The 26,498-nt window shown below is 43.4% G+C and overlaps 2 protein-coding genes across 2 annotated transcripts in view; one reads left to right on the top strand and one right to left on the bottom strand.

Annotated features, from left to right (window-relative positions):
- Window positions 1–3,007: 3,007 nt before the first annotated feature.
- LOC118079315 (general transcription factor 3C polypeptide 5-like) lies at window positions 3,008–6,207 on the bottom strand. Its single transcript, XM_035103403.2, has one exon. It carries the CDS (start codon window positions 6,031–6,033, stop codon window positions 4,456–4,458), a length of 1,578 nt encoding a protein of 525 aa, XP_034959294.1. The 5' UTR covers window positions 6,034–6,207; the 3' UTR covers window positions 3,008–4,455.
- A 65-nt stretch (window positions 6,208–6,272) lies between these two features.
- Window positions 6,273–26,498, top strand: part of VWA8 (von Willebrand factor A domain containing 8) — an 86,936-nt gene continuing 66,710 nt past the window's right edge. The window contains exons 1-10 of the mRNA XM_060278247.1: window positions 6,273–6,518; window positions 10,487–10,564; window positions 12,605–12,735; window positions 14,695–14,805; window positions 16,745–16,912; window positions 17,814–17,978; window positions 19,217–19,266; window positions 22,036–22,144; window positions 23,960–24,064; window positions 25,889–26,020. Of these exons, the coding sequence (XP_060134230.1) occupies window positions 6,341–6,518; window positions 10,487–10,564; window positions 12,605–12,735; window positions 14,695–14,805; window positions 16,745–16,912; window positions 17,814–17,978; window positions 19,217–19,266; window positions 22,036–22,144; window positions 23,960–24,064; window positions 25,889–26,020 (1,227 nt within the window). The 5' untranslated portion in view covers window positions 6,273–6,340. The remainder of the gene's footprint in view (window positions 6,519–10,486; window positions 10,565–12,604; window positions 12,736–14,694; window positions 14,806–16,744; window positions 16,913–17,813; window positions 17,979–19,216; window positions 19,267–22,035; window positions 22,145–23,959; window positions 24,065–25,888; window positions 26,021–26,498) is intronic.

Below are 26,498 nucleotides of genomic sequence, written 5' to 3'. Positions count from 1 at the left end.
GGCGGCAGCGAGGAGAAGAGCTTCCCCCGCCGCCGCCTCTCACCGCACACGGCCGGCATGGGGAAGGCAGGCAAGGCGGCGGCCGGGAGAAGAGAGCTTCTCCCCACTGGCGCCTTGCACACAGCCGGCATTGGACGGGGCTTCGGAGACCTTCTCCGAAGCCCCGTCGCATGCCATCGCCAGTCGCCCATAGGAACGCATTGATTAAGTTTCAATGCATTCCTATGGGAAACTGGGACTCGCTAGACGGAAAATTCGTTACACGAATTGACCCGTGGAACGAATTAATTTCGTCTAGCGAGGCACCACTGTACTTGCTGTGTGGAGGCACAGCTGAGGAGTGGAGATAGTTGGGATGGGGAGGGAACAGGAAAGCGAGAAAGAAAGAGAAATGCAATGGGTGGGTGGATGGTGTGTGTGTGTGTGTGTGTGTGTGTGTGTGTGTACCTGCATGCATGCATGAGAAGAAAGGGTGGGGTGATTCTGGCTCTGCCCTCATCCATTGCTAGCATGCAGTCCTGGAAGGTTCCTCATGGAAGAATGTGGCCCTGGGACTGCAAGAAGGTTCTCCACCCCAACATGAAGTCACCACCAATAATATTTTCTCACCTGTGCAGCGATGATCGAAGATCCATGTGCATGTTTGCCCTGATGAAATCTATGTAGGAAAACCGTAGCATGTGAGGGGGAAAGACCTGCATGAAGCCAAGATTTCACCCTGTGGATTAGTCTGTGTTAATAGTTCTCAAAGCACTACACTGTTTAAAAAGTTTTATTTTTAATTATTTGTTCTTTTTTGAATGTGTGCTGTTTGATGAAATACGTTAAATTGATTGGTATCTCCACTTGCATTTTGTAGTTCTCTACGCATTGAATTTTGGGTCCCCATTACACCGATATTTGATTCACATTTGCAACACTTCTTTTTATATGAAAATCTGTGATGTAAAAAATCCATGTGAAAGCACAAAGCTTTCCTACGCGTGCTGTCAAAACAAAACACATTCATCTGTTTGAAATCTGAAGCAGCAAATGTTGTTGGTGGATAAATGTCTACTGCACTGCTGCACCATTAAGCAAAAATTAGATCATTAGAAGGTAATTGTTTTGCACAGCAGCAAGAGCAACCCTAGTTGAGAAAGGAATTGATGGGCAAATAGCTTATATGGCACTCTGCCTCCGAATGAACTATGCGGCAACAGACTTTATCACATTAGGGATCGGGTCTACAACTTCAGAATTTCTGTAATATTGTTATGACCATTATTTCCTGGCATGCAAAGTAGATAAATTGTCTCGTCTTCTGGGCATCTTGAAACTTATTTTCTGCAGACAATCAAAGCTGATTAATGGGAAATGAGATGTGGCAGGAAGGGCTTAAAAAGCCCTTAGTCCCAAGCCAGCTGCAATTTAGGTAGCATGTACCAACACATAAAATAACAGATGAAAACATCTCTTTGGAATACTTATTAGGGAAAGGCTTGAGGTTGTGAGGGCCTGGCATGATAAATAACTTAGAGCACAATTCTATGTATGCCTACTCAGGACAAGAGGCTTCTTCCAGTTCGGTTCTCGGGCGTAGTTCAATCACATACCAGCAAATTCAGCTTGTGCTGTTCTATTTTGAGGTCTTTTGCAACAAACAAGTGTCCCCTAATGTCTGGACTTTTTGCAATAAGGGAAATGATGGGGAAATCCGCTGGAAAGTATGGGATAACACAGTGTGTGCACAGCCTACAGATGTCCGCAGCAGGACCATTTAACCAACCCCCATGTACTTACCTGGTATAGCCTGTGGACCCTATGTTGGCACCACCACCTCCCAGCACCTCCCAAATGTTAACAGCTGGAATGCACTCGTTACTCTTGTCACCTTGCCCTGGCAACCAACTTCCCCCCTTAGCCAGGAGTTGCCAGCCTTTTTGGACCAGGAAGCACTATTTGAATTTTGAGGGAGTACTAGGGGACCAGGGACGCAGGTGGCGCTGTGGTCTAAACCACAGAGCCTAGGGCTTGCGGATCAGAAGGTTGGCGGTTCGAATCCCTGCGACGGGGTGAGCTCCCGTTGCTCGGTCCCTGCTCCCGTCCACCTAGGAGTTCAAAAGCACGTCCAAGAACGGTGGGAAGGTAAACGGCGTTTCCGTGCGCTGCTCTGGTTTGCCAGAAGAGGCTTAGTCATGTTGGCCACATGACCCGGAAGCTGCACGCCGGCTCCCTCGGCCAGTAAAGCGAGATGAGCGCCGCAACCCCAGAGTCGTCCGCGACTGGACCTAACAGTCAGGGGTCCTTTTACCTTTACCTTACTAGGGGCACCAGTCACAACACAGCTGCCAAGGGAGCACAGCATAGCACAAAATTAGAGACAGGACAATATTGGTGAAACTTTCCATATGAGAAAAGGCTTAACCTGCTGAATTTCCGCCTAGAAACTAGGACCAACGCTGGAGAAGTGCATTAAAGGGGAGGTTGAAATAGCAGTTCTTTAGAACCCCAAGGATTCTTATTGCCTGGTGTCCAAACAACTCTCTTATCCATTTCAGGCTCAAACTCCAATAGAAAGAAGGAGCCAGTCTGACTCATTTCACAGGAATCCATTAGAAAGCTACCTGCATGTTTTGTTTCATAGCTTTTGCTTCTTAGCAAGGAAAAGGGCTAGACTTATCATTTTCTCCCCATTTTAAGGAAAGCCCCTGCCCAACATGCGCCAGCGAAGAAGCCCTAGTGAAGCACCTGTGCAAATGCCACTGAGATGACGGCCCCTCCATACCTCTCCCCTTCATTACACGCTTAGGGGTAAAATCACTGCATGTGCGAATGGAGGGATGACCTGGAGGCAAATCAGCTTAGCATGCAATTAATCCCTGTACACACATAACATCGCGCTTTGTAAATCAGCGAATCTCATATGCTTATTTATGGGTGGGGCTTCGATCATTACCTAAAATGAGATTTTATCAAAATGAACAAATAAGTGACGTTAGAGATACCACTTGACCAGGGCCGGATTTAGGTTTGATGAGGCCCTAAGCTACTGAGGCCATTTATATGTCCAGCTGTCCTTTGTCAACAACAAATTGTCACTGTTTTTTGTGTTGAATATATGCTATATGGTAATTTATGGACCTAATAGGTATCTAAAGCCATTTGCACATGCAGAATGTAGGCACCCTATACATAGAAACGAGCAAACCAGTGATATTTTAGGGAGCAGGCTAGCAGGCTTACATCACAGGAGCCTACACAACACAAAACACTGTTGCTGTATGTAGGTTTTATTTTATTGGTTTTTTATCTTATATTTTGGAAATGTACATCCAGGTTTTTTTCCTTTAATTTTTTTGGGGAGCCCCAAGAGAGTGGGGCCCTAAGCTATAGCTTGCTTAGCTTATATGTAAATCCAGCACTGGAGACTCTCTTCTTATTTTTTAGTTTATTGTTTTTAATTGGAATATGTTAATTGGCTGTTTGTATTGGAAAACTAATAAAATGATTTTTAAAAATAAGACACCTTCCCTCCAAAGAACGGCATGAAACAAGGTTGTTCTCAACTCAACTCTCTGGCGTAGTCTTCAACCTGTTGTTCTCATATGCCTTCAGTTTGACTTTAGTATTAGTAAGGTGGCTATGGCAATGGCTTGCCTCTCCTAAAGGATATGGGAGAATGAGATGCTAACCAATGCCAAGATGAAGGTCTACCAGGCTTGTGTATTAACCAGTTCGCTAAGCTTTCTTTAGAGGAATATTTAGCAAAACCTCTCGGGATAAGGCATCTCCTCCAGCCCCATTACTTGCACATTTGCCATGTCTGCAGAGCTCCAGGATAAGCAGCCTTACTCATCACAACCTTCACCCCCAAATCAGTATCAAAAAGGCAAACATGGGTGTCTGTAAAGAACAGAACCCAAAGATGAGAAGAAGAATAACACTAATTGGCATGAATTAACATCTACAACTGTAACAATGGAACATAACTGAGATTTTGATAAAAGAGAAAATACATAGAAACGAAGGATGAAGAGCAGGTAATAGATAAAAGAGGATAGAAAACCAAATGTGAAAGAAGGTGGAAGTCTGGTTCGGCGGAACTAAAGGAGAAAGACAATACGAAAAGATGTTAAGATAATAAAGGGGAGGGGGAAAGGGTTTTTCCCCCTTTCTTTTTTCTTTTATTTTATTTTGTGAAATAATTGTTATTGGCATTGTAATTGATTGTAGTCTTGAATATATCTTGATATTATTTTGGTATGGATATTTACTTTGAATAAGAACACATAAGCCTGTATTAGGAATTATGTATGAAAATCATTAAAAAGTATTTTTTAAAAAAACAAAGATGAGAAGAAGAGACATGGATGGGTACTTGTCTCATTAGGCCTGGCTTCCTGTCTTGCCTGTAGGGACAAGAGAAGCCAAGGTCCTCGCCAGGGATAGGTCCACAGTTCCAGTTCTGGTGCATCACACATAGTCCAAAATCTCTGTCTCCATTTCATTCTCACTCCCATCAGATGGTTCTTTGAACTCCTCCTCTTCTTCCTCCTCCTCCTCTTCTTCTCCGGACTCGAACGCCAGCTGCTCTTTGCCCTCTTCCGTGTTCGAAGTGCTTGTGAACAGAGCAGGCCTTTTGGAGCGGATGATCTGCTTTATCATCAGAGACATGGAATCCCGCAAGTCATCGCTGGTCTTGGGAAGACACCAGCCGTCCCTCTCTGTACACACCATCTCCATGCCATCGTTCCGGCGAATGATCTTCTGCAAGCATTCCACATTCAGATCACAAAGCTGATAGAACATCTGTCGATAAGGAGGCAGGGAACCTTCCCGGAAGATGTATATCGAATCTTTAAGTTTGTACTTGCTGAAAGCAGGTTTCCGTGGACTGGACACCCCAGAGGTGCTCAGTCCTTGCTTAAGGTCCTGGATGCCAACTACATGGCTTGCTGGTTTTTTCACGGTGATGGGCAGGCTGTAGTTGTAGGTGCTGCGCTTAGCTTTCACCGGCATGTCATTAGGGGCATATCCATATTTCATTCCGCAGCGAATTCTGAAATCCAGGACCTGGTAGAACTTCGCTTCTGGGTGTTCCCTGGGATCATAACCAAAGCGGACCCACAGGCTCCTCCAGGGTCCAGTTAGCATGTAGTAAGCTAAGTAAGGCAGAAGGAACTTGAGCTTGTCAGGGTGGATGCTTATATTGGCTTTCACAGCATTACGAGACCAGACTGGACGGACCTCAAACAGCTTCCTCAGTTCCTCTTCTGCTTTGTGATCCACTGCATTGCTGCAAACCTTCCTCCAGGTCTGCTCTGCAGCGTCCAAAGCCTTCGTGGGGATCTCCTCATCCTCAAAGTTGATAAAGATGGCGTTGTGGGGCCGACGGGCCCGGCTGAGACCTATCAGGTTTTCGCTGGACAACGTGGGGTTCTGATATCCTTCCCTATGTTGCGTTTCTGGTCGATAGTAATAGTCCACAGGCGTGTCCAAGCGTGAGAAAATGGGTGGAGGGATATAAAGCGGAAGGTCGCTCAGGAAGAACTCCTCTTTCTCTGGCTTGAGCATCAGGACTTTGTCATACATGGAGGTCTGCTTGCCACCTGGTCCAGAGTGCACTGCCAGGTACTGGAAATCAGACATCCCTTGAAACTTATAAACTGTGGTAACAATGCCAAGGACTTCTACTTCGAAACGGACATCTTCCTCGAAATCCCCTGCTTCTGTCCGTTTCCTCCTGGTTTTCTTTTTAACTTTCAGCAACATGGAAGAGGTGGGGAAGCGGTTGGCACACACAGGGTGGCAGTAGGGGTCCTTGGGGCGGAAGTAGAGCTCGAGTCTTCGGCTGGGGTCCGTGTAGATCCTGGAGACCCCTTCCTCTCCGCCCAGCGTCAGCAGCGTCTTGCCCACGTCTTGCACAACGCCTGGGTACTCCACGCACACCAGCCTCTTGTCGCGGTTCAGCTCTGAAGTCGCCGCGTCCGCCCCGACGGCAGGAGGAGAGCAGCACCCTGCGCCTCCCTCGGCGCTGTTTTCCCCGGCCATTCCCCCCCCCCCACTGGAGACCCTTTCTCAAGTCCAGTTCTCTCCAAAGCAGGAATGAAAAGGCGACCCAAGATCTGCACGAACTGCAGAAGCAGCTTCCGAGCTCAGGCAAAGCGGGACCTTCTTGAGCCAAACGTGGCCGCAGCAAGGGGCGAGTGTTTTCACATCCGTAAATAATATTAATCTTGGTCCCGCCCCGGCCCTGAGAGCGTCGGGCGCTGTTTCCGCGGGGACGGTGTGCACCAGCTGCACCGGTCCCCCAGCGAAGCTGCTCTCCGGCTCTTCCTCCTGTCAGGCCGGCCGGGCCATGCCGTCGCGGGTGCTCTTCCTCGGCGGCGCCGGCGCCTGCGGGGTGTGCGGGGCTTCGGCGGCGGCCAGGCGGGTCCGGCTGCTACTGCGACAGGTGGCGGCCTCGGGAAGCGGCGGCGTCAGGAGCGTCCGCACCGGCCGGGCCCGGCTTCTGCACTCGACCGGCAAGGCCGAAGGTAACGGCGGGGCAGAGAGGGCGCCTTCCCGGGCCTCCGCCGCCGGCTGGGGCGCCAAGGTCACCCCCGGCCTAGCGGGGACTGGGAGCCGGGTCTGTGCCGGGTCGCCTCTTGGCGGCAGGCCCGGGGATCCGGAGGATCCCACAGGATCGGACTCCTCTCCACAAGGTTGAGGCGGAAAAGGCTGCTGGAGCCACGGCACCCCATGGCCCTCCGCTTCTGGTCTTCCTTCCCCGTGGCTGAGTGAGCTTATGGGACTCACTGCCACGAGAAGAGTTCGGCCCGGGTGACTTCTGCTCCCAAAGGGTTTTTTTTAAGGCCCTTTTATGCATAGCTGCCAAGTTATCCCTTATCCCTTTTTTAAAGGGATTTTCCCTTATGCTGAATAGGCTTGCTCGCGAGAAAAGGGAAAACTTGGCAGCTATGCTTTTATGGGGTTGCTCTTCCAAGAGTGCCTCAGCCCTTCCAGTGGAGCTGCCGCTTTCTCAAAAGCAACACACCTCTCTGCGCCAGCGAATTATTATTAATAATAATAATAATAATAATTGAATTTATATATGGCCCCAGGGGTCTCAGGGTGGTTCAAAGAATAAAATCCTTAGGGGAGGAACAATCTACCTTCCTAACCTGCTTGCTGGCTTCCCATCAGCATCTCTCGAAACACAATAAAAATTTTTCCTTCCAGTAGCAGCTTAGAGACCAACTAAGTTTGTCATCCTTTTTTCTAAACCCTGTTTTCCCTTTAAGTCTTCTCTCATTCCAATGGGAACTATGCTTCGCCTTTTTCCTTTACGCCGTAAAAATAATAATAGGAGTTGTTATTGACATGACTGGCCTCCTTCCATCAAAATAAAGTAAAGGAAAGCTACAAATTTGACAAGGAACTGGAAAAATAGGCCACATGGATAGGGATAAGTAGGAAATAGCACCCCTCCCCTGAGACTGGCAGTAACAGCTTTTCTCAACTGGTCCTGCTAGCTAGGGATGATGGGAATTGTAGTCCAACAACATCTGGGGACCCAAAGTTGAGAAAGGCTGGGCACAAGCCTATATCTTCATCAATATCATTAGTCATTTCATTTCTATACCGCTTTATATTTCTAAGAAAAAAACCTCAAAAGTTGTTTACAACACATTTACACTACTTATTTTACGCTACTTTTATTAGATCCTTTATTGTGGTTCTACTTTGGTGGGATTTCCTTCTAGCTGAGATTCCTGCATTGCAGGGGGTTGGACTAGAGGACTCTTACGGTCCCTTCCAACTCTACAATTCTAGGAGGTACACACAATTGCAGCCTTGCTCTTAATTTCCCATAATAAATTTACTTAGATGCTCTATATTTCAGTATAATATAAAAGCAAACTATATGATTCTGTACCACTTTTATTATTTTGGTTTGCAGATAATATAACTGTTTAACCTGTTATTGAGGTCTAGGTTTAACACACTAGTACCAGTATATTTTAAATGTGGTCATAAGTGACCCTGATTTTTAGTGGAACTTACTGCCACATACATGTGTTTTGGATGATATCTCAGCTTTGATTTTCCATCACATTTATTTTGACTAAAGTGTTCCTGTTTCTCTTTTGTCAATGTTCTAAGCTTATATATGGGAACCTTTTCTACATGTTTAGCTCAGCTCTGTATGAAGTCTTTTATGAGTATCTCCTTTTGACTGTCTTGCATGCTTTTCATTGTGCTTCTGCTGGGGTTGTGATCATAACATATTTGGAGAGTGGTTTGCCCATTTTTCGCTCTCAGTATTGTTATCTCCAAGGCGCACTAAGGATTTCTGTGCTTTTCCTTATCGCTTGCCTTTTTAAAACCTGGTAATAAGTATTTCCACAGCAAGATTCGTGTTTGTCACCCAGTTGCCCAACAGCATCAATTTAGATCAAAGTCCTTTTAGTTAATTTTTTGCTTGATTTATGTTGCATTGAAAACATTATTAAAGAAAACTAATAACAGCTGGCTTTAAAGAACATATTCAAAATGAGTAGTTAACCCTATTGTTATGAAGTAACTATTTATGAAAGGAGAAATGAGTAAGACAATTTATAGCTGGGCAGGCAGGAAAGATAATGAAATCCTAAAATTGTTGAAATGGGATATGCTTGCCCCATGATCAAACAGAGATTTGTATAACATCCTCCCATTTATCACTTGAGAATCTAATGATTTAGCCCTAAATATCCCTGCCCTCTCTTTAGCTTTACTATGGCCACATATGCATCCCAGAAGCACTGAAAACAATAATAAAACTTGTACAGTATGTTAGTCTTCCATTACCCCATGTTGTTCTCGGCTATAATGAGCTGTGATTGCCATGTGATATTTCAGAGCCCCCCTCCTTAATTTAGCGAAAAAATAAATGTTTTTACCTTTACAGCTTTGGGGGTCTATTCTGCCCCTCTTGGAATGATTAAGAAAACCACACAGGGTGCCTGCCATATCTACAGATGCTTAGGACAGAACTTGCTCTGCTCATTTAATATGAAAAAAAATCATATTTAGTCTATTTTCACAATAGATAATGGGGTGTACTATACACACACAGTAGTTTGAAGTCATAGCTGCCAAGTCTCTTGTTTTTCGCGGGAAATCCCCGTGTTTTAAACCGTTTCCCACTGGCAGCCCGGATTAGGAAAAATCCCGTAAATCCCCCGGATTTCCTACCTGCCAGGGAGGCTCCATTTTGGGTCCTCGCCGCCCGATTTCCGGTGCCCAGACATGGGTAGCGCGGCACTGGAAGTTGCTTCTACGCGTGTCCGGACATGTGTAGAAGCGACTTCCGGTGCCGCGCCGCTGCTGAACCCGCATTTTTCAGCGGGAGACTTGGCAGCTATGGTTTGAAGTGGTTATGAGGTGTGCATGCTTTTCGTGTTCTCTATGTGGCAAATAAAATACTGATATTCTCATTCTGTGAATAACCCAATAAGGAAAAACAAACCGTTTGCATCTGTAGCTTCTGCTGGTATGGATGCTTTTTAGTGCTTATTTTTTCGTGGGCAGTTTGTCATGTGTGTTTCATTGAGGACCATAGCTGCCAAGTTATCCCTTTTTTAAAGGGATTTTCCCTTATGCTGAATAGGCTTCCTTGCGAGAAAAGGGAAAACTTGGCAGCTATGTTGAGGACGTTCTGTTGCCACACACCCTATTTCATTTTTCTCCTCACCTGATTGCAACCTAGCCATTGGGTAGCTTACATGATGCCGAAGGCATCTCACACAGGGCTTCAATCCCTTGGAACTGCCCCCTCCAAAGCATTGAGTGGACCTTGCCCGGAAAGCAAGGCAGAGAGCTTAAAAGCTGTTTCCATGCTCGGAAATTCTTGTGTGCATTTAATTACACAATTTCAACTTGCCAGGATTCAGGTGCAATAATGCTTAAAATAGATCTATATGGTTTAAACCATAGCTGCCAAGTTTTCCCTTTTCTCGCGAGGAAGCCTATTCAGCATAAGAGAAAATCCCTTAAAAAAAGGGATAACTTGGCAGCTATGGTTTAAACTAGATTTCAGTGGGTCTGTGCTAAGCATGACTAAGCCTGGATCCAACCCCACATCTTTAAATAAAATGTTAAGTATCACAAGTTGAATGAATGACCTGTTTTTTTGTAGAATCTCTGCAAAGTGGCTGATGGAGCTATTCGTTTACATGTGTCCCTTTGTTAAAGTTATTGGGGTTGCAAAGGCCAGGAGTTGAAGTGGAAGCTAGATACTGTATACTAAGTTTGTTACTCTGTACAAAGGTTTACTATTGCAACTATTGACACAGAAAGCAAAGGCTATACAGTAACAAAGATTTTATGGTTAAAATGCCATCTTGGGTCTTCCCTGCAGGAAGGTTCAGAAAATATTATGTGCCCTGAATAAGCAAATGTCTTTCTCTTTGTAGGCTGTGTTAGATTTGTGATGATGGTATAGTTAGCAATCACTGACGGTTCTCCTTTTTCTTTTCAGGTGATACTGTTACTATTGGAGATGTGTCATACAAACTCAAAATTCCAAGAAATCCAGAACTTGTCCCAGTGAACTACAGTAAGAAACAATATTATTCTAATACCCAGCTGGTTAAACATATATGAATAATAATAATGATTTCAAAATTTATTTTCGCCCCACCCTTCTCTCTGACCGTCTGAAGGCAGCTTACAGATAAGAACAAGATTTGCTAAAAATAGGGGGGGAGGGAAATCATTAAAAAAAATCTGTAATAGAATTTTTAAAGCTTTTTGATGTTATACTGTGCCATTTGCACCCCGAAAAGTACTTAACCAGAGTGGTGATAGCGTGTGTGCGTGAAGTGCCACTTCTGCACATGCGCGCACGGCGGAACCCAGAAGTAAACACTTCCGGGTCCGCCGCGTACTTAACCTGAAAGTACGCAACCTGAAGCGTACTTAACTCGAGGTATGACTGTAGTTAAATAAATATTAGAAGAGTTTGATTACTACAGGATGGAGAGAAGGTGGAGGAAAGATAAAAGGAAATGCGAGATGGAGAAAGTCTGGGAAGATAACATTTTGTTGTTGTTGCCTTCATTAGTAAAGGTTAATTACTTTATGTTAAGCTGAGCACTAGTAAAATAAAACTATAAGATCAACTAAACATATTTGCCAATTCCTACCTACAAGCCTTTCTATGCTCTTGTTATTTCATATAAAGGAAATAGTGAAATTTTGTAGGAGCTGGTTATACTATTGAAAAGTGCATTTGAGTGCCCTTGTGTCCGTAGGGTCTGTGGCCCTGAGGTTTTGGGGGTATTCTTGTATGCATTTATGTTCTATTCCTATCTGACAGGTTTGTTTTGCATTCTTGAGTTTTCTTTCCATTTTAGGTGTCTCTTAAATCTGATCCAATTTCTTTTCTTCAAACCGTAACTAAAAATAGAACTGGTTAGATTTATTAATGTGAAATGTACCAGGAGTGTGGAGTTGCATAGCAAGTAAACTGCTCTTGGGCTTCTAATGCTGGCTGTGATCACGCATCATGTCAAGCCGTACTTAAAGGTTCATTATGGTTTAATGTGAACAAGGCCCCTGCCTCCTGCTGAGAAGTCCCGGCTTCTGGCTACATCATGCCGAGAACAGAAAGATGTGCAGGGTAGATCTGCTCCAGGGGACCCCAGGGATGTCACACCAGCATTTAAAGCTTTTTTTCAAATCCCTGTTCTGCATTAACCGTGCCTAAGCCTGGCGAAGGAAGCTCACACATAAGAGAGAAGGAGCCATGTGGAGAATAGAAAAAGGCCTTCTCCAGGCACTACAGCACCTTCCATAGCCCAGGGGTAGGCAACATGGTGCCCTTCAGAGGTGATTTAGCCAGCATGGCCAGCAGTCAGGAATGATGAGAGCTGTAGCCCAGCAACCTCAAGAGGGAGGCCACCATGTTGGCTATCACTGCAATAGCTCTTGTATTTGTCTCATTTGTACCCCCAAAGAGGCTAAAAGAGCTGCCTTTGTGTTCCTCTTATTTTACCTTCATAAGTATCTTGTGAGTGCTGGCAGAAATGATGTGCTAAAGTCTATCCAGGGACTTTCAGCGATGAGCAGAGATTACTTACTTGTTCGTTTAGTTGCCTAACACAGGCCAGTCTTGAGACGCCTAAATGTCCAGTTGGAGGAAAATCTTAACCTAGCTCACCCGCTTCCTCACCTTTAAACCTAAGTCTCTAGATCAGGCTTCCTCAACCTCGGCCTTCCAGATGTTTTGAGACTACCATTCCCATCATCCCTGACCACTGGTCCTGCTAGCTAGGGATCATGGGAGTTTTAGGCCAAAAACGGAGGGCTGAGGTGAGGAAGCCTTTTCTAGATGGCACTTCCTTTTATTACGGTGATTTAACTGGACTCTATCAATCCATTTTATGCATCCCAAACACTGTCAGTTGCATTGGTTTGAACTTTAATAAATTTGAAATGTTTGTACTCTGAAAAAAGGACCTCTAAGCAGTGAAGCTAGAAAGATAAATTCAGAAATTGAAGAGCAGTATCAAAACCATTAAAGGTGCTTCAGAATTTAAAAATATTTGTTTGTAAATTCTTAATTTAGACCAAAGTCCACGCTTTTCTCATTCAGTTTCAGACTCTGTGGCTCAGTCTGTAATTCAGCATTTAAGATGGATCATGCAAAAAGACCTTTTGGGCCAAGACATCTTTCTTATAGGACCACCTGGGCCTCTTCGGCGATCGATTGCTATGCAGTACTTGGTAAGTTTGGGGAGAGAGACTTAATTTTCATTTGGAAACTGGAGTGGACATTAGTAATTCTTAGGTTTTGGTGTAGTAATGTTTAGCAGTCTAAGAGACATGTAGCCTGGGAGAGTATCTTTTTGGATTACTGGCAGAAGGCCCTGTAAAGTCTGGTGCGCAGAGAATATGTTTGGTAATCAAGGATTGTTTAGAGTTACATCCCAATTTTGAAGCCTTTGAATCAAACCAAGAACACACTACAGCTGAGTTTCTAGACTGGTGACTGGGAGTGGCTGCTGGGACCATCTAACTAACACCAGTCCTGAAGGATCTTCATTGGCTCCCAGTGTGTTTCTGACCACAATTCAAAGTCTTGGTGCTGACCTTTAAATCCCTAAACAGCCTCGGCCCAGTATACCCGAAGGAGCGTCTCCACCCCCATCACTCATCACTGAGGTCCTCCTCCGAGGGGCTTCTGCTCATTCCCTCCCTGCGAGAAGTGAAGTTACAGGGAACCAGGCTGAGGGTCTTCTCGGCAGTGGCACCCTCCCTGTGAAATGCCCTCCCATCAGATGTCAAAGAAATAAACAACCACCTGACTTTTAGAAGACATCTGAAGGCAGCCCTGTATTGAGAAATTTTTAATGTCTGACGTTTTACAATTTTTTATATGTGCTGTAAGCCACCCAGGGTGGCTGGGAAAACCCAGCCAGATGGGCTGTGTATAAAACTACAACTACTACTAGCTGGTTGTTTTTTCATTGTTTGTTGCCTCAAACATGTGCTATACTTATTTTATTGGCATAGTCAAACTGGGGTTTAGACACGGTTTTGGCACAGAAAACACTTTGGTCACCTTTGTCAGGAGAGAGACAGGGGAAACATGTCCTTGTTAATTCTCCTCAGCCTCTCAGTGGCTTTTTATACCATTGACCATGGTATCCTCCTCGAGCGGCTGTCTGAGTTGGGGGTGTGGGTGGCATTGCTTTGCTGTGGTTCAATCCAGATAAGACTGAGGCACTGGGTGGTTCCCTAGACCAGAAGGCTGGGAGGTTGCCTGCTCTCGATGGACTCCCTCTGAGGGAGCAGGTATGCAGCTTGGAAATATTCAGGATCCTTTGCTGTTACTTGAGGCTCAGGTGGCTTCAGTGGCGTGGAGTGCCTTCCATCAGGATTGACTGGTAGCCCAGCTACACCCCTACCTGAACAGGAATAGCTTAACTTCTGTTGTCTAAGTCTATTACTGCAATGACTTCAAGTCTTTGAAGACTTGATTCTTTTAAGGGAGTTTTTAGGTTTTAAAGACGACCCTTTTTAGCTATCTTTTTAAAGAATTGTTTTGATTTATTTTGACTACGGCAGACCAACACGGCTACCTACTTCAATCTATTACTGCAGTGCGTTCCTCTGCACTGTGTTCCAACATTTATATTATACGAATGGCACATATTCAGGAAGTGCACTGGGATCCTCCAGCTCACAATACGTTTCATGAGCAACCATTAGCGCTAGACGAACACATTTTCACTATATGTACCGAAAGGAATACAACATAAATGAAACAAAGTTTTCAACAATGCTATTAATGATGCAGAAGTAATAGCAATGCTGTTTATATGTTTATGATTATTGCTCTCTGTCATGCTATGACTCACACTGATGGAACATATTGCAAGGTCTTTTTTACCTCGGTGTGTCTCTCTTATCTCTCCTTTTAGCTGGCCGTCTTACTTTGTTTTGATCCATCCAAGTGATTTAAAGCTGAATGTTTCAGAAATGTTCATAAGGAGGTGGCCTGCTAAAAAAATTCAACCATGCTGATTGAGGGGGAGAGCACTAAACTGGGCCTCAAAAGATGGCGTTGCTCTTTAGTTTCATTCCATTTAGTGATGTATCGCTGCCTCTGATGGATAATTTGCTGTGGAGATGTGCTGATTGTAATCTATATGTTTTCAAATATTGCGCTGTGTCCTACAGGAGTTGACCAAGCGAGAAGTGGAGTACATTGCACTCTCCAGGGACACAACAGAAACAGATCTCAAACAGCGGAGAGAGATCCGAGCTGGAACTGCTTACTACATTGATCAGGTGAGTACCTATAATTGCCACGGGTCTTTATTGTCAATTTGATGAGAACTGATGATTTCTGGGCAAGGTTCTTGAGAGCGTGGTTGCCAAACAGATCCAGGTACTCTTGAGGAGTCAGATTTCCTAGATCCATTTCAGCCGGAATTCAAGCCTGGTTTTGTTATGGAAACTTCCTTGGTCGCCATGCATGATGACTTGTGCTGAGAGAGAGACAGGCAGAGTGTGACTCCATGGATCCTCCTTGATCTCTTGGTAACTTTTGATACTGTTGACCATAGTAACCTTCTGGGGTGACTGTTTGAGTTTGGGTTTTGGGGGGCCTGTGCTACAGGGACTCCATTCCTGCTTGAATTGATGGCTCGAAAATGTGGCTCCTGGAGGAGCAATGCTTGGCTCTGAGGATTCTCCAGTGTGGGGTTCCTTGGGGGCCGGCTCATGAAACTGCTCAGTGGGATCGTATAGAGTTTTGTAGTGCATTGCATAGCTGCCAAGTTTTCCCTTTTCTCGCGAGGAAGCCTATTCAGCATAAGGGAAAATCCCTTAAAAAAAGGGATAACTTGGCAGCTATGGTGCATTGACACCAGTACAGTAGTACCTCGGGTTACGAACATGATCCGTTCTGGGTCGCAGTTCGTAACCCGAAAAGTTTGTAACCCGAACCGCCATTTTGCGCATGCGCAAAGCGCTATTTCCGCGCTTTACGCATGTGCAGACCGCACGCGCGGCCGAAAATACTTCCGGGTTTGCGCAGTTCGTAACCCGAGTTGTTCGTAACCCGAGGTGTTCGTAACCCGAGGTACGACTGTATGTTGATGACACACAGCTGCATTTCTCCTTTACATTTTGAATTAGTTCTTGGTTGTGATGATAGACTAGATGAGGGCCCATAAACTGAAGCTTATTCTAGTCAATACTGAGATTCTGTGGTGGGTGGTTCCTCTGGCTGGCATATTTGTGTGGCCCCCTACTCTAGGGGGGGCATTCTCCCTTGGGAGGAGTGCGCAGGGGGGGCGTGTTTTCCTCCTGGATACATTGCAGTTCCTTGGAGCACAGGTGGCCTTGGTGCCACAATGTTCCATCCTTTCATTTAGGCTGGTGGCCCAACTGCAACACTATCTCTACAGGAATAACTTGGCTATAGTAATATATGCTATATTCAGAGGTGTAGGAAGGTCAGGTGGTACCTGGTGCGGGAAATTTCTTGTCACCCCTCCACTTGATTCCTTCCCCCCCCCCCCTGCAAAAATGATTTTACGTTATTTCATATTTTCTTACAAAGGATTGTGGATTCTGGGCCTCTGATAACAAGTAGGCAACTGTGGACAGATGCTTAAATCTACAGGATGGATTGTGTTTTGGCTTGTGTTATTTTATTTATATTTATTTAATAAAATTTAGTTTTAAAAACCTGCAAAGTGGTTTACCAAAACAAAAAACATATCAGTTAATATCTTGACCCTGCTCCACTTCATTGAAGTTTCAGCCTTCATGACATAGGAAAACGGCCAAGTAAACAGCTATTTTCATGGAGGAGGGTCAAGATATTAACTGATCTGCATGAAATTTCATATACTGTATATAATCCGTAGTGTAGTAAGATAAGACCTTTGGAGCAGGCATTTTTTAAAAAATAGTTTTTTTTATGAACTGCCCTAGTAGGGCAGTAATTGTTCCTTGATAATTTGTCACCCCCCTCCATGATGGCACCCGGGGCGGACCGTCCCCCCTTCCTACGCCCCTGGCTGTATGTAAAGGTAGGACCCCCAATTCTTACAATTCACATTCTCCCTTGAAAGTTGACAGATATGCCACCCCTGTTTTCACAGGGGAATATGGTTCTGCAAATGTGTGCAGTGGGAAATATTCATCCTAGCTTTCGTTTTGTGAACTCATATTCAGCTGTTTTTGCTTCTGAAGCTGATTTTGTTTTGTTGGGCAGTGTGCCGTACGAGCAGCCACCGAAGGTAGAATCTTGGTTCTGGAAGGCTTGGAGAAGGCCGAGCGGAATGTCTTACCTGTGTTGAACAATTTGCTGGAGAACCGGGAGATGCAACTTGAAGATGGCCGTTTTCTCATGTCAGCAGAACGTTATGACAAACTGCTGAAGGTATTGGGTTGTTCCATCAATATTAGATCCCAAACAACATTAGATCTAAAATAAAAGTTGCTGGAGAAGCCTTGATTTCCAGAAGGCTTATTCTTTATATGGCTTATTTTATAGTTGCTCCTTCCCTGCTGGATCTCTCGAGTAACGTTTTACTGTATGGAGCTCTTCCTTTCTTCATTATATTTCTAAACATGTTTGCCCTTAAATACCACAATATCTACCTAACACACGCTTCTCATAGCGGGGAGATCGGTACACCAATAGGTATCCTGTACTACCCCTATTGCCCAACTTCCAGAACTTGCACTCGGAAAACTGGGTCTCCCTAAATAGGAAGGTTGGTGAAAACTAAGGACTTCTTAAAAATCACTGCAACCTCCCTCCCCACCCACATGACCTTGGTTGCTGTGCGTAAGAGAAACCTGGTGGACAAGCAGTGGCAAGAACAGGTGCAGCTGCCATGCCCAGCCATGTCTCTGTTACACGTGCAAGTCAATTCCTCAATCGAGTCGTGGATGGCTCTTGTCTTATGAATCACTGACCTGGCATTGCAGGTAATGATGGATCCCTTGGCATGTACAGTACTGACATTTCCCCCCTCCTCTTTTAAAGAAATATTTTTTAAAAAAATGTTTTCAGGGTTATGGTTCACTGTGAAAGCACAGTGAACATACATTCAGATCACTGATGTGTGAAGTGACTCTTAAAATCCTAAAATCAATATGCAGTTTTGTTAATACTGTCATTTGTATTGAAGCTGAAGGAATGCGAGCTCCATGTCTTCCAGATCTATAAGTCATTTGTTGTCCAGTTCAAACAGCTCTTCATTAGGTACTCTGAATAGTTGGTCTTTTTTTCTGAAGTGGTTGCAGAATTCTAATTATAGACCTTATTTATTCAGGAGCATAATAAATCAGAGTTGGATGCATGGAAGATTGTTAGAGTCAGTGAAAACTTCAGAGTCATTGCCCTGGGCCTTCCCGTCCCCCGATATTTGGGTAACCCATTAGACCCACCTCTGCGATCTAGATTTCAAGCAAGAGATGTTTATTATCTACCATTTAAGGTAAGTAATGTTGCAGGTGTCTGGGGTTGTACACAAAGTACAGTTGAACGATGCTTTTACCACGGGAGTCAAAGGTGTTCTAAAGGAGGAAAATGAAATGATGGAGGAGCTGAATGCATTATTTGAATTTTTCCCCTCTGTGGAAGAGCAGATGCCTATGTCTTTACTAACTTTGTCAGGAAGTGAGTCTAAGGAACTGAGGCAAATAGTAGTGACAAGAGCTGATGTTTTAGGCCATGTTGACAAATTAAAAACGAAGGCTTCACCAGGTCTAGATGGCATCTACACAGGAGCTATTTAAGAACTCAAAATTAGAATTGCTAATCATGCAAAAAACAACAACCCAAAGTTGGGGAGTAGGGATCCAGGAGATTACAGGACAGTTAGCTTAACATCTATTCCAGGAAAACTGGTGGGAAACATGATTAAAGATAAAATTACCAAGCATAGCGATGTTGTCTTGCTGAAGAGGAGCTGGCATAACCCACAGTTGGGGAGTAGGGATCCAGGAGATTACAGGACAGTTAGCTTAACATCTATTCCAGGAAAACTGGTGGGAAACATGATTAAAGATAAAATTACCAAGTATACCGATGTTGTCTTGTTGAAGAGGAGCTGGCATAGCTTCTGCAAAGGAAAGTCCAGTCTACTTAACCTTTTAGAATTCTTTGAGGGCATCAATAAGCATGTAGTGAGGGATGACGCAGTACACTTTGTGTGTTTGACTTTTTGAAAAGCTGTTGCAAAGCCCACCACCCAAGACTTCTGAGCAAGCTTAGCAGACATGGAACAAGTTATCTTATGGATAAGCAAGTGGTTAAAGTACAGGAAGCGCAGAGCATGAATAAATGTCATAATAAATGTAGGATCCCCAAAGGATCCGTATTGGAACTGGTGCTTTTTATATTCTTCATAAGTGATCTGGCGTTAGTGGTGGAGCAGGACAGAGGCCAAGTTTCCTGACGACACAAAATTGTTCAGAATATAAAAACGAAAAGGACGGTGAGGAGCTATAAAAGGACCCCTCTCCAAACTGGGTGAATAGACGTTAAAATGGCAAACACCGTTTAACGTAAGCAAGTGTAAAGTGGTGCATTGTAACATAACACCTGACTTTGACGGACCAGGAAAGAGAACTTGGGTGGAGAGCTTGATGAAGATGTCACCCTGCACCCTGGTGGACAGTGTGCTGTTGCTTGAGTAAATGGCCTGATAGGTGATACTGTCTTCTGTTTTAGGACCATCTTTCACAGTTATATTGTATTGGACCTAACGTTTCAACTGAGAGGTAAATATATGCATTATAGCTATGCATAAATGTTTTTAGAATTTAGTTTTCTTACCCATTGGCTTCCCTTGTAGAATATTAGAGTTGTGTAGAGTTGTTGTGATGTGACAAAATGAATTGGGTGACATAATCAGACATGATATACAAAGGTTCAAATTTTTATTAGGCCTTCTAACTGATTTCATGGCTAATGTACTTTAGGTAATGGTGGTACAAAATTTGGGTACGTCTATCTTCCAACCAAACTCACGTCTTTAGGATGGGGTGAAAAAGAATCCTCTGTGAATAAACCTAGATGAGCTCCTTGGTGAACCTTCACTTCATGACAGAGGTAGTTAGTGAGGAAAAAGTCAGAAACAACTGAGCAACTGTGATTTCAGATCTTCCTGAAACCATCATTTAAACCACAGTTTCCCAAGTTCAGAAATTATGAGGAATTGCACTTAGTTTAAAATTGGAAGCAGAGGCTTCTGATCTCTTCCTTAGTGTGCAAAACAGGAAATGCTGGGCATGCACAAGGCGGAGGCCTGTAGCTTGTTCATGTAAATGGTCCTGTGAAGTCTGAATGGGGCCAATGTGAGATTAAAGACACTTGTACCTTTTTTGTTTTGATTGCTTGTTTCCTTTTTAGAATTTGTGGATAAATGAGCTGAATGGGCCAGGGATGGGAAATAGAACAACACATCTTAAATCTCAGCAATGATCTCTTGCTCTGTTAGAAACGTCCCTTAAAAACAACAACTGTGGCTTGCAGGATCAAACATTCTGCGCTGGATCCCATGTTGTGATCCCATGTTGTGTGTGAACATGGCATGTATACAGGATGGATATATGCCATCCTGTTTACACCCCTGATATTATGGTTGTAGCAACTGTTAGCCTTACTTTAGTTAGCATTTTGAATTTAAGATTAAAATTTACCTAGATGGGTTTCCGTCAGTATATTATAAAACGTTAGGATTGCCATATTTTGAAGAGCTAAAAAGAGGATCCATTTGCTGTCTTCTACTTTTAACTATGGATCACTATGACGACTCATTTTACATACCCTTGAAAAAGAGAGCGTGTCCTGGAAAAAGAGGACGTATGGCAACCCTATGAAAGAAGCTAGTACTCTAATTCAGTGTTTCCCAACCAGTGTGCCTCCAGATGTTTTGGGACTACAACTCCCATCATTCCTGACCACTGGTCTTGCTAGCTAGGGATGATGGGAGTTGTAGTCCCAAAACATCTGGAGGCACACTGGTTGGGAAACACTGCTGTAATTAAAGTGGAACCAAAGAAAGTGGCCTCTATTGCAATATCGTATAGAATATTGCTCTATTTAACAATGATTTTAAGATGTAATCCATATTGGCAGCTAGATTAAGCAAATTTATTGGTAAATAATTTGATGCAGATTAAACTGGATTTATCCTAAATTTCAACATGAGAGTACCTATATTAAAAGGTTAATAAATAGTATTAATGCTATCTATATTCTCAAACAAGGGACTAGCTTGTTTTTTAGATCCCCAAAAAGGCATTTGATAGGCTTGAATGACCCTATCTAGCACAGGTTTTTACAAACATTTGGAAGTGGACATATTTCTTCAAGATGAATTAAAACTTCCTGGATGGGCAGGGTAGCATCAGTTAAAATGACGATTTTACCATTTTTAATTCTTTTTGTTTCAAACTCCACCTATAAGTATTTCAGCAAAGGACCTAAGGAAATGGCAAAAAATGATTGTAAGCGGTACTCATCAGGGCAAGAGACCTAGACTGCGATTAACTGTATTGTCTTAACCTTCTCAGAGAGGGGCTATTGGTTTTACCACATCTGCAAAGATATCATGATGCGGTCCATATACAAAATGCCATTACAGGCAGCGGCCACTATAGGCATGTCCGATACGTGTGAACCATGCACATGTGCCTTGTGCCGAACCCAGAAATGACTCGAAAGCATCACAAAAATGTCACCAAAAGTGTTTGCAGGGTGTTTGCAGGTTTTTTCAATGGTGTATGTTGCCTGTAGTATGATCAACAATGTGAAAATGGAATATTTGGATACAATCAGAGTTTGATAAATTTGAGCACAGAATAACAGGTAACCCATTTTTTTTATTCATAACATAAACTGTCCAAGAAATTATAACAAACCCATTTTGCAAAAGCAGAATTAAAGATTGGCGATCCTGGAAATCAAAATGAGCACCTCCTGTATCACAGTAGACGCCCTTTGCATTGCAGCCCTCCTTCCACACATCTGATGGGTATCAGCTGGAAAGAAAGAGGCTTTTATAGATTGATTCACTTTTAAGAAAGCGATATTTCTCTCACAGCAGGGCAAATCATGGAAAGAATGAAAGGGTGTAATGTGAATTGACTATTGATCTTTCAGGTAAAACCCTTTATTTCACTCAACAGTTAAATCTCAGGCAATGAGACCATTGCCACCATTTGAAAATCTGATTTTGAATCCCCCCCATTATCAATTTTAAGGTGAATTAAGGCTATGTTCAGTGCCTGTATAACCAAACTAGTGAATGACGGAGCTATTTCAGAGCCATTCTTATTAAACTGGGACACAAAGCACAGTCACTCTTTGTCATCACTGCTGTTTGCTTAGGATGTTGAACCATTTGCTGTTGCAATTAGATTTAGTGAAGGAACCAGTGGGGTGAAGTTGGTAAAAAAATGAATCTTATTTTTTTCTTTTAAAAAGTGTTCTATTTAGAAGTATTGTTTGTCTCAACATTTTTTTCCTTTGGGTTTTCTTTCTAGAATTTCTAAACTTTTGTCATTTGCAACTACTTTTTGCACCCAAGAATCCTCCGCCCTGGGTCTTCCTGATTTTCCTTTGGACACCTTAGCATCTGCTGTGCAGATTCTGGTATGTCCTTGCAAATAAATAATGGATACTGAGATGGAGATTCCTTATCTGGAGCTTAGGGAAAGCGTTCAGGTATTAAGGATAAAGAAACTGCTTCTACAATGTAGCAAGGGAAAAAAAGAGAGAAAATAGCAAATTGCTGCAGTGAAGGCTTATTTTCTTTCCTAACATAGTTGTCACCTGCAATTGAAAACAGTTTTGTATTTCTACTTCTTCTTTGTTACGCTGCTACAGATGCGTGAACTACAGTATGTCGCCTAACATCTCTCTGCTCCACTGTGGGCAGCCGAGAGCTGTTAACATGAAGATCCAATTGAGGCCAGTGCGCACCTGTTGAAAAGTTAGGGTTCATTATTGTTTCACAGGATGTGTACCACTTTAAAAGTCAGGGTGCATATCCTGACCTAGTTTTTATAGCTGTGTAGCAGGTGCTGATAAGTCACTGTAATTAGCTGTGTCAGCAATTGTGAATGGTATATAATGTGCTGTATGTACCTTACTCGGTCCCCTGGTGGGTGATGATTATAGACACGGTAAGGTGTATGTTTTGTTATCAAACCTTGCAAATATCTCTTTGTGTCTCTTTAGTGATTCCATCTGTGTGGTCTACTCTGCACGCACTCTGTGGCCTGTTTCAAATGTCAAATGTCCAATAGCACCATGTCAAATCTTGGCCAATGAACCAATGTTTTTTGGATCTCGCAGTCAAGGCTCAAATTTGCACAGCAGCAATCCTGCAGAACAGAATAAAGCTCAACCAGTAAAGCCACAGATTCAAGACTGTAACTGAAAGGAATCACTTGGGTTATTATTGAACAAAGCTGCATGACACTTTGAGAGATTATGGAATTTATAGGAAATACAACCTCTTTAAGCTCCCTATTGTATTAGGTCAATCAAATTCATAGTTACTAATCCAAGGCAGGAACCCAGAAGGTCGGCGGTTCAAATCCCTGTGACGGGGTGAGCTCCCGTTGCTTGGTCCCAGCTCCTGCCAACCTAGCAGTTCGAAAGCACGTCAAAATGCAAGTAGATAAATAGGAACCGCTACAGCGGGAAGGTAAACGGCGTTTCCATGTGCTGCTCTGGTTTGCCAGAAGCGGCTTTGTCATGCTGGCCACATGACCTGGAAGCTATACGCCGGCTCCCTCGGCCAATAATGTGAGATGAGTGCGCAACCCCAGAGTCGGTCACGACTGGACCTAATGGTCAGGGGTCCCTTTACCTTTACCTTTACCTAATCCAAGGCAGAAGGTCTTCTTGTGGTCATCGGTTGCGCAAGGCTTGCAAATGGCAAGTCTTGCTGAAGCAGAGCCACAAATATTTTAAAGTTCTTTGAGAATGTGAACTAGAATATTGATAGAGCTGATCTGGTTAACAGAGTGGACTTGGGCTTCCAAATAGCTTTTGACAAGGCACTGCAGACTTCTGAGATCACTTCCCAGGCATGGACCCAGAGGAGAGTTCCTCCTGTGGATCTGGAGTTGGCTAAGTAGCAGGAAGTAGTAGTAATTCAGAGGCAACCTTTGTCCTTTTGCCTAGTAGACAGTCAAACATCTTCAGCTGGCCCTGCCTATGGCCTTGAGAAAATACTGCTTTTTTGCTTGGGTTTCTCTAATTTCAGAGCTATCTTTTTCAGGCTAGTAGAATCTAGGAACCTCGGAAAATAGAGCTTGCCAAATAACTTTTGAAGTACTGATGAATGGTACTCGCTTGCCTATTTCCCGCAAAATATTGGCATTATGTTTCTTTCAGGTTTAGCACAACAGTGTTTCTATGTTCACTTTTTCTGTGTGCCCCCCCCCACACTTCCAGAACTGCTTGCCTATGATCTCAATCCAGCATATAATCAGGTGGCTTTATCCGTATAATGTTCTTTTGGGGAGGGAAGGCAAGACGGCCGTAGAAGATGCCTTAAAGGTAAGCACTCACTGTTTCCATACAAATTATTCTGGCATAGGTAGCAGCCACACTTTTCCAGTTCTCTGGAATAAAATAATAATAATAATGGCTAAATTATTGGTTTCAAAGCAAGAGAAAGCCCTACGGGTTCAAGAACTTTCTCTTCTGCTGTTTTATGTTTCTCCAAAAGTGTCTTCTAGTTACTGTGGCTTTCTGTATTTATTTTGTGTCGTTTTGGGTGGGGACAGAGAGGACTGACAAAAACTGTAAGTGTAGGCATTCCATGAGCTGTGTTTTGTTTTCGTAGTTCTTTTTTTTAAAAAGAAATTTTTATTAAAGATTTCTTAATTTACAAAAAACGTGCATTGTCTCTTTTTTCAAGTTGTGTTTTCTACAGATCAGTTTCATCTGTTGTGAGACATTAGTGTTGCATACAGTGTTAGGTTAGGAAGAAAAGAGGGAGAGGGGAATGGTGAGTGGGGTGGGGTCAGGTGGCATTGCTTCTATTCTTCTACGCAGTGTATGTGTGGGGTTTTGTGTCAGCATCACTTGTGTGGGTTCTCTTACTATTCGCTTGCTGTAGTTCCTTGGTGGTGAGAGAGGTTGGGGTGGCTTAGAGCAGGCTTCCTCAACCTCGGCCCTCCAGATGTTTTTGGCCTACAACTCCCATGATCCCTAGCTAGCAGGACCAGTGGTCAGGGATGATGGGAATTGTAGTCTCAAAACAGCTGGAGGGCTGAGGTTGAGGAAGCCTGGCTTAGAGTGTGTTTGGTTGTCTTTGGTTGGCTGTAGTGAGATTTGCTTGTTTGTTTATGTGTGTGTGTGTGTGTGTGTGTGTGTGTGTTTTCGGATCCGGTTAGCTAGCCAGATTGATTCGTATGCTGTCGGTGGATTCTTCTTGTTGTCTTGTTGGGCTGTGTATGTTTTGTGATTCTTTTTGACATGTTGAAGTCTAATGATGATTGAATAGTAAGGATGTCTTGAGGGACGTAGTCTTCTTTGTTCTTGGTGCCCTCTAGGCTTGTTAAATATAAGTTAATTGACTGAAACAGAAGATCTGCATTGACAGTGCTCTTGCTTAAGGGGACATATACTTCTTGAAAGTAATTCCCAGTGTGTTTAATAGGCCTTGCTTCCAAGTAAATGTGCATAGGATTGTAGCCTAACTATTTTTTCAGGAAGCTTGCCATGTTTGCTACGTTCCCTTCAAACTGATGACGTTTGATTAATTTCAACATATTAAGCTAGATCTGAAATAATTGAAAAAATAATCATACATTTTGGGATCATTTTACTTTTCCTAGTTATGAGGCTTCATTTTGCTATTAAATCTGTTCTTTAACAGAAAGCAAATACTATCCCCACCTGAGTCTCTTTTTTGGGGGGGGGGTGTCATGTCTACAGGAGGTCTGATTAAAGGAGCAGACAACTGGTCATTATGGAAGCTGTCTGATGTAATCCTCACCCTTTATGTGATTGCAGCCAATGTTGTGATCTGTCCCAGGTTTCCCAGGTTCCTTCTTTATCCCCCATGAACACTGTCACTGGCCAGGGGCAACTTCTAGACACTGGATCTCTCTGTTTGGCTGTAAGCCCCTCTGAGTTGCCCTGGGCAAGAGAAAGTGACTGACAAAATTAAATAATAATAATAATAATAATAATAATAATAATAATAATAATTGCCTATGGCTCTTGGTGACCCTGTAACATTGGTGCAAGTTCAGCATGGTGGCCAAGCCCAGACTAAGGATGCCCTGTGCAAACCAAACAAGGTGGAGGAGTTTGGGGCTGAAAATACTTTCACAAATAGAATAACCTAGACCTTCTATTCCTCTTTCTTAGCGATTTGAGCTCCAGGATTCAGAAAGACCTGTTGTACCTACAAGAGTTATAAATGTGAACAAGAGGGAGGATGGCAAGATGTTGCAGGCTGACGTGACAATTCAGATAGCCGGAGAAGCTGTGACATTTCAGGTAACTATTTAATTGTTTAACAAGTGGGAGGATAAACTTTATTGCACTGTATAGCTATGTTGCTGCCTTCCTTTCGTTTCTGGCTTTCCCAGAATTTGACATAAAAACTAAGAATATGTTGCATTCCTGTTAACTGGGATGCTGACAAACTTGCTTGGATGTCATGACAATCTAAAGCAGAAGTGAAAACTTCCAAAATCATGATTGTGGCAGTGCAGTGCCAGGTGCTTATGTATGCGTGCAAGCACATACATAAGCACATACAAGCAGGAACGCCCTTGTAGTGCTAAACCATAGTTTATTGTTTGATGATACAGCAGTCAATGAGAAAGGCTTAAGCTGAGCTATGGATGTAGCCTTACATATGGTTTGTTTGTTATTCAGGAAACAAGTTATATTAATATTATTTGACAGGGAAATGTCAGAATTCGTTTTCTGGAGTGAATTCTTGAGCAGAGAGAACTATGTGTTGTTAGCA

The sequence above is a fragment of the Zootoca vivipara genome, chromosome 8, assembly GCF_963506605.1.
Source record: "Zootoca vivipara chromosome 8, rZooViv1.1, whole genome shotgun sequence".
Taxonomy (NCBI): domain Eukaryota; kingdom Metazoa; phylum Chordata; class Lepidosauria; order Squamata; family Lacertidae; genus Zootoca; species Zootoca vivipara.
This window is presented reverse-complemented; position numbering and strand designations above follow the sequence as displayed.

Bases quoted from the DNA above. Each gene is read 5' to 3' on its own strand.
- LOC118079315 (XM_035103403.2), bottom strand. From the start codon at position 6,033: ATGGCCGGGGAAAACAGCGCCGAGGGAGGCGCAGGGTGCTGCTCTCCT.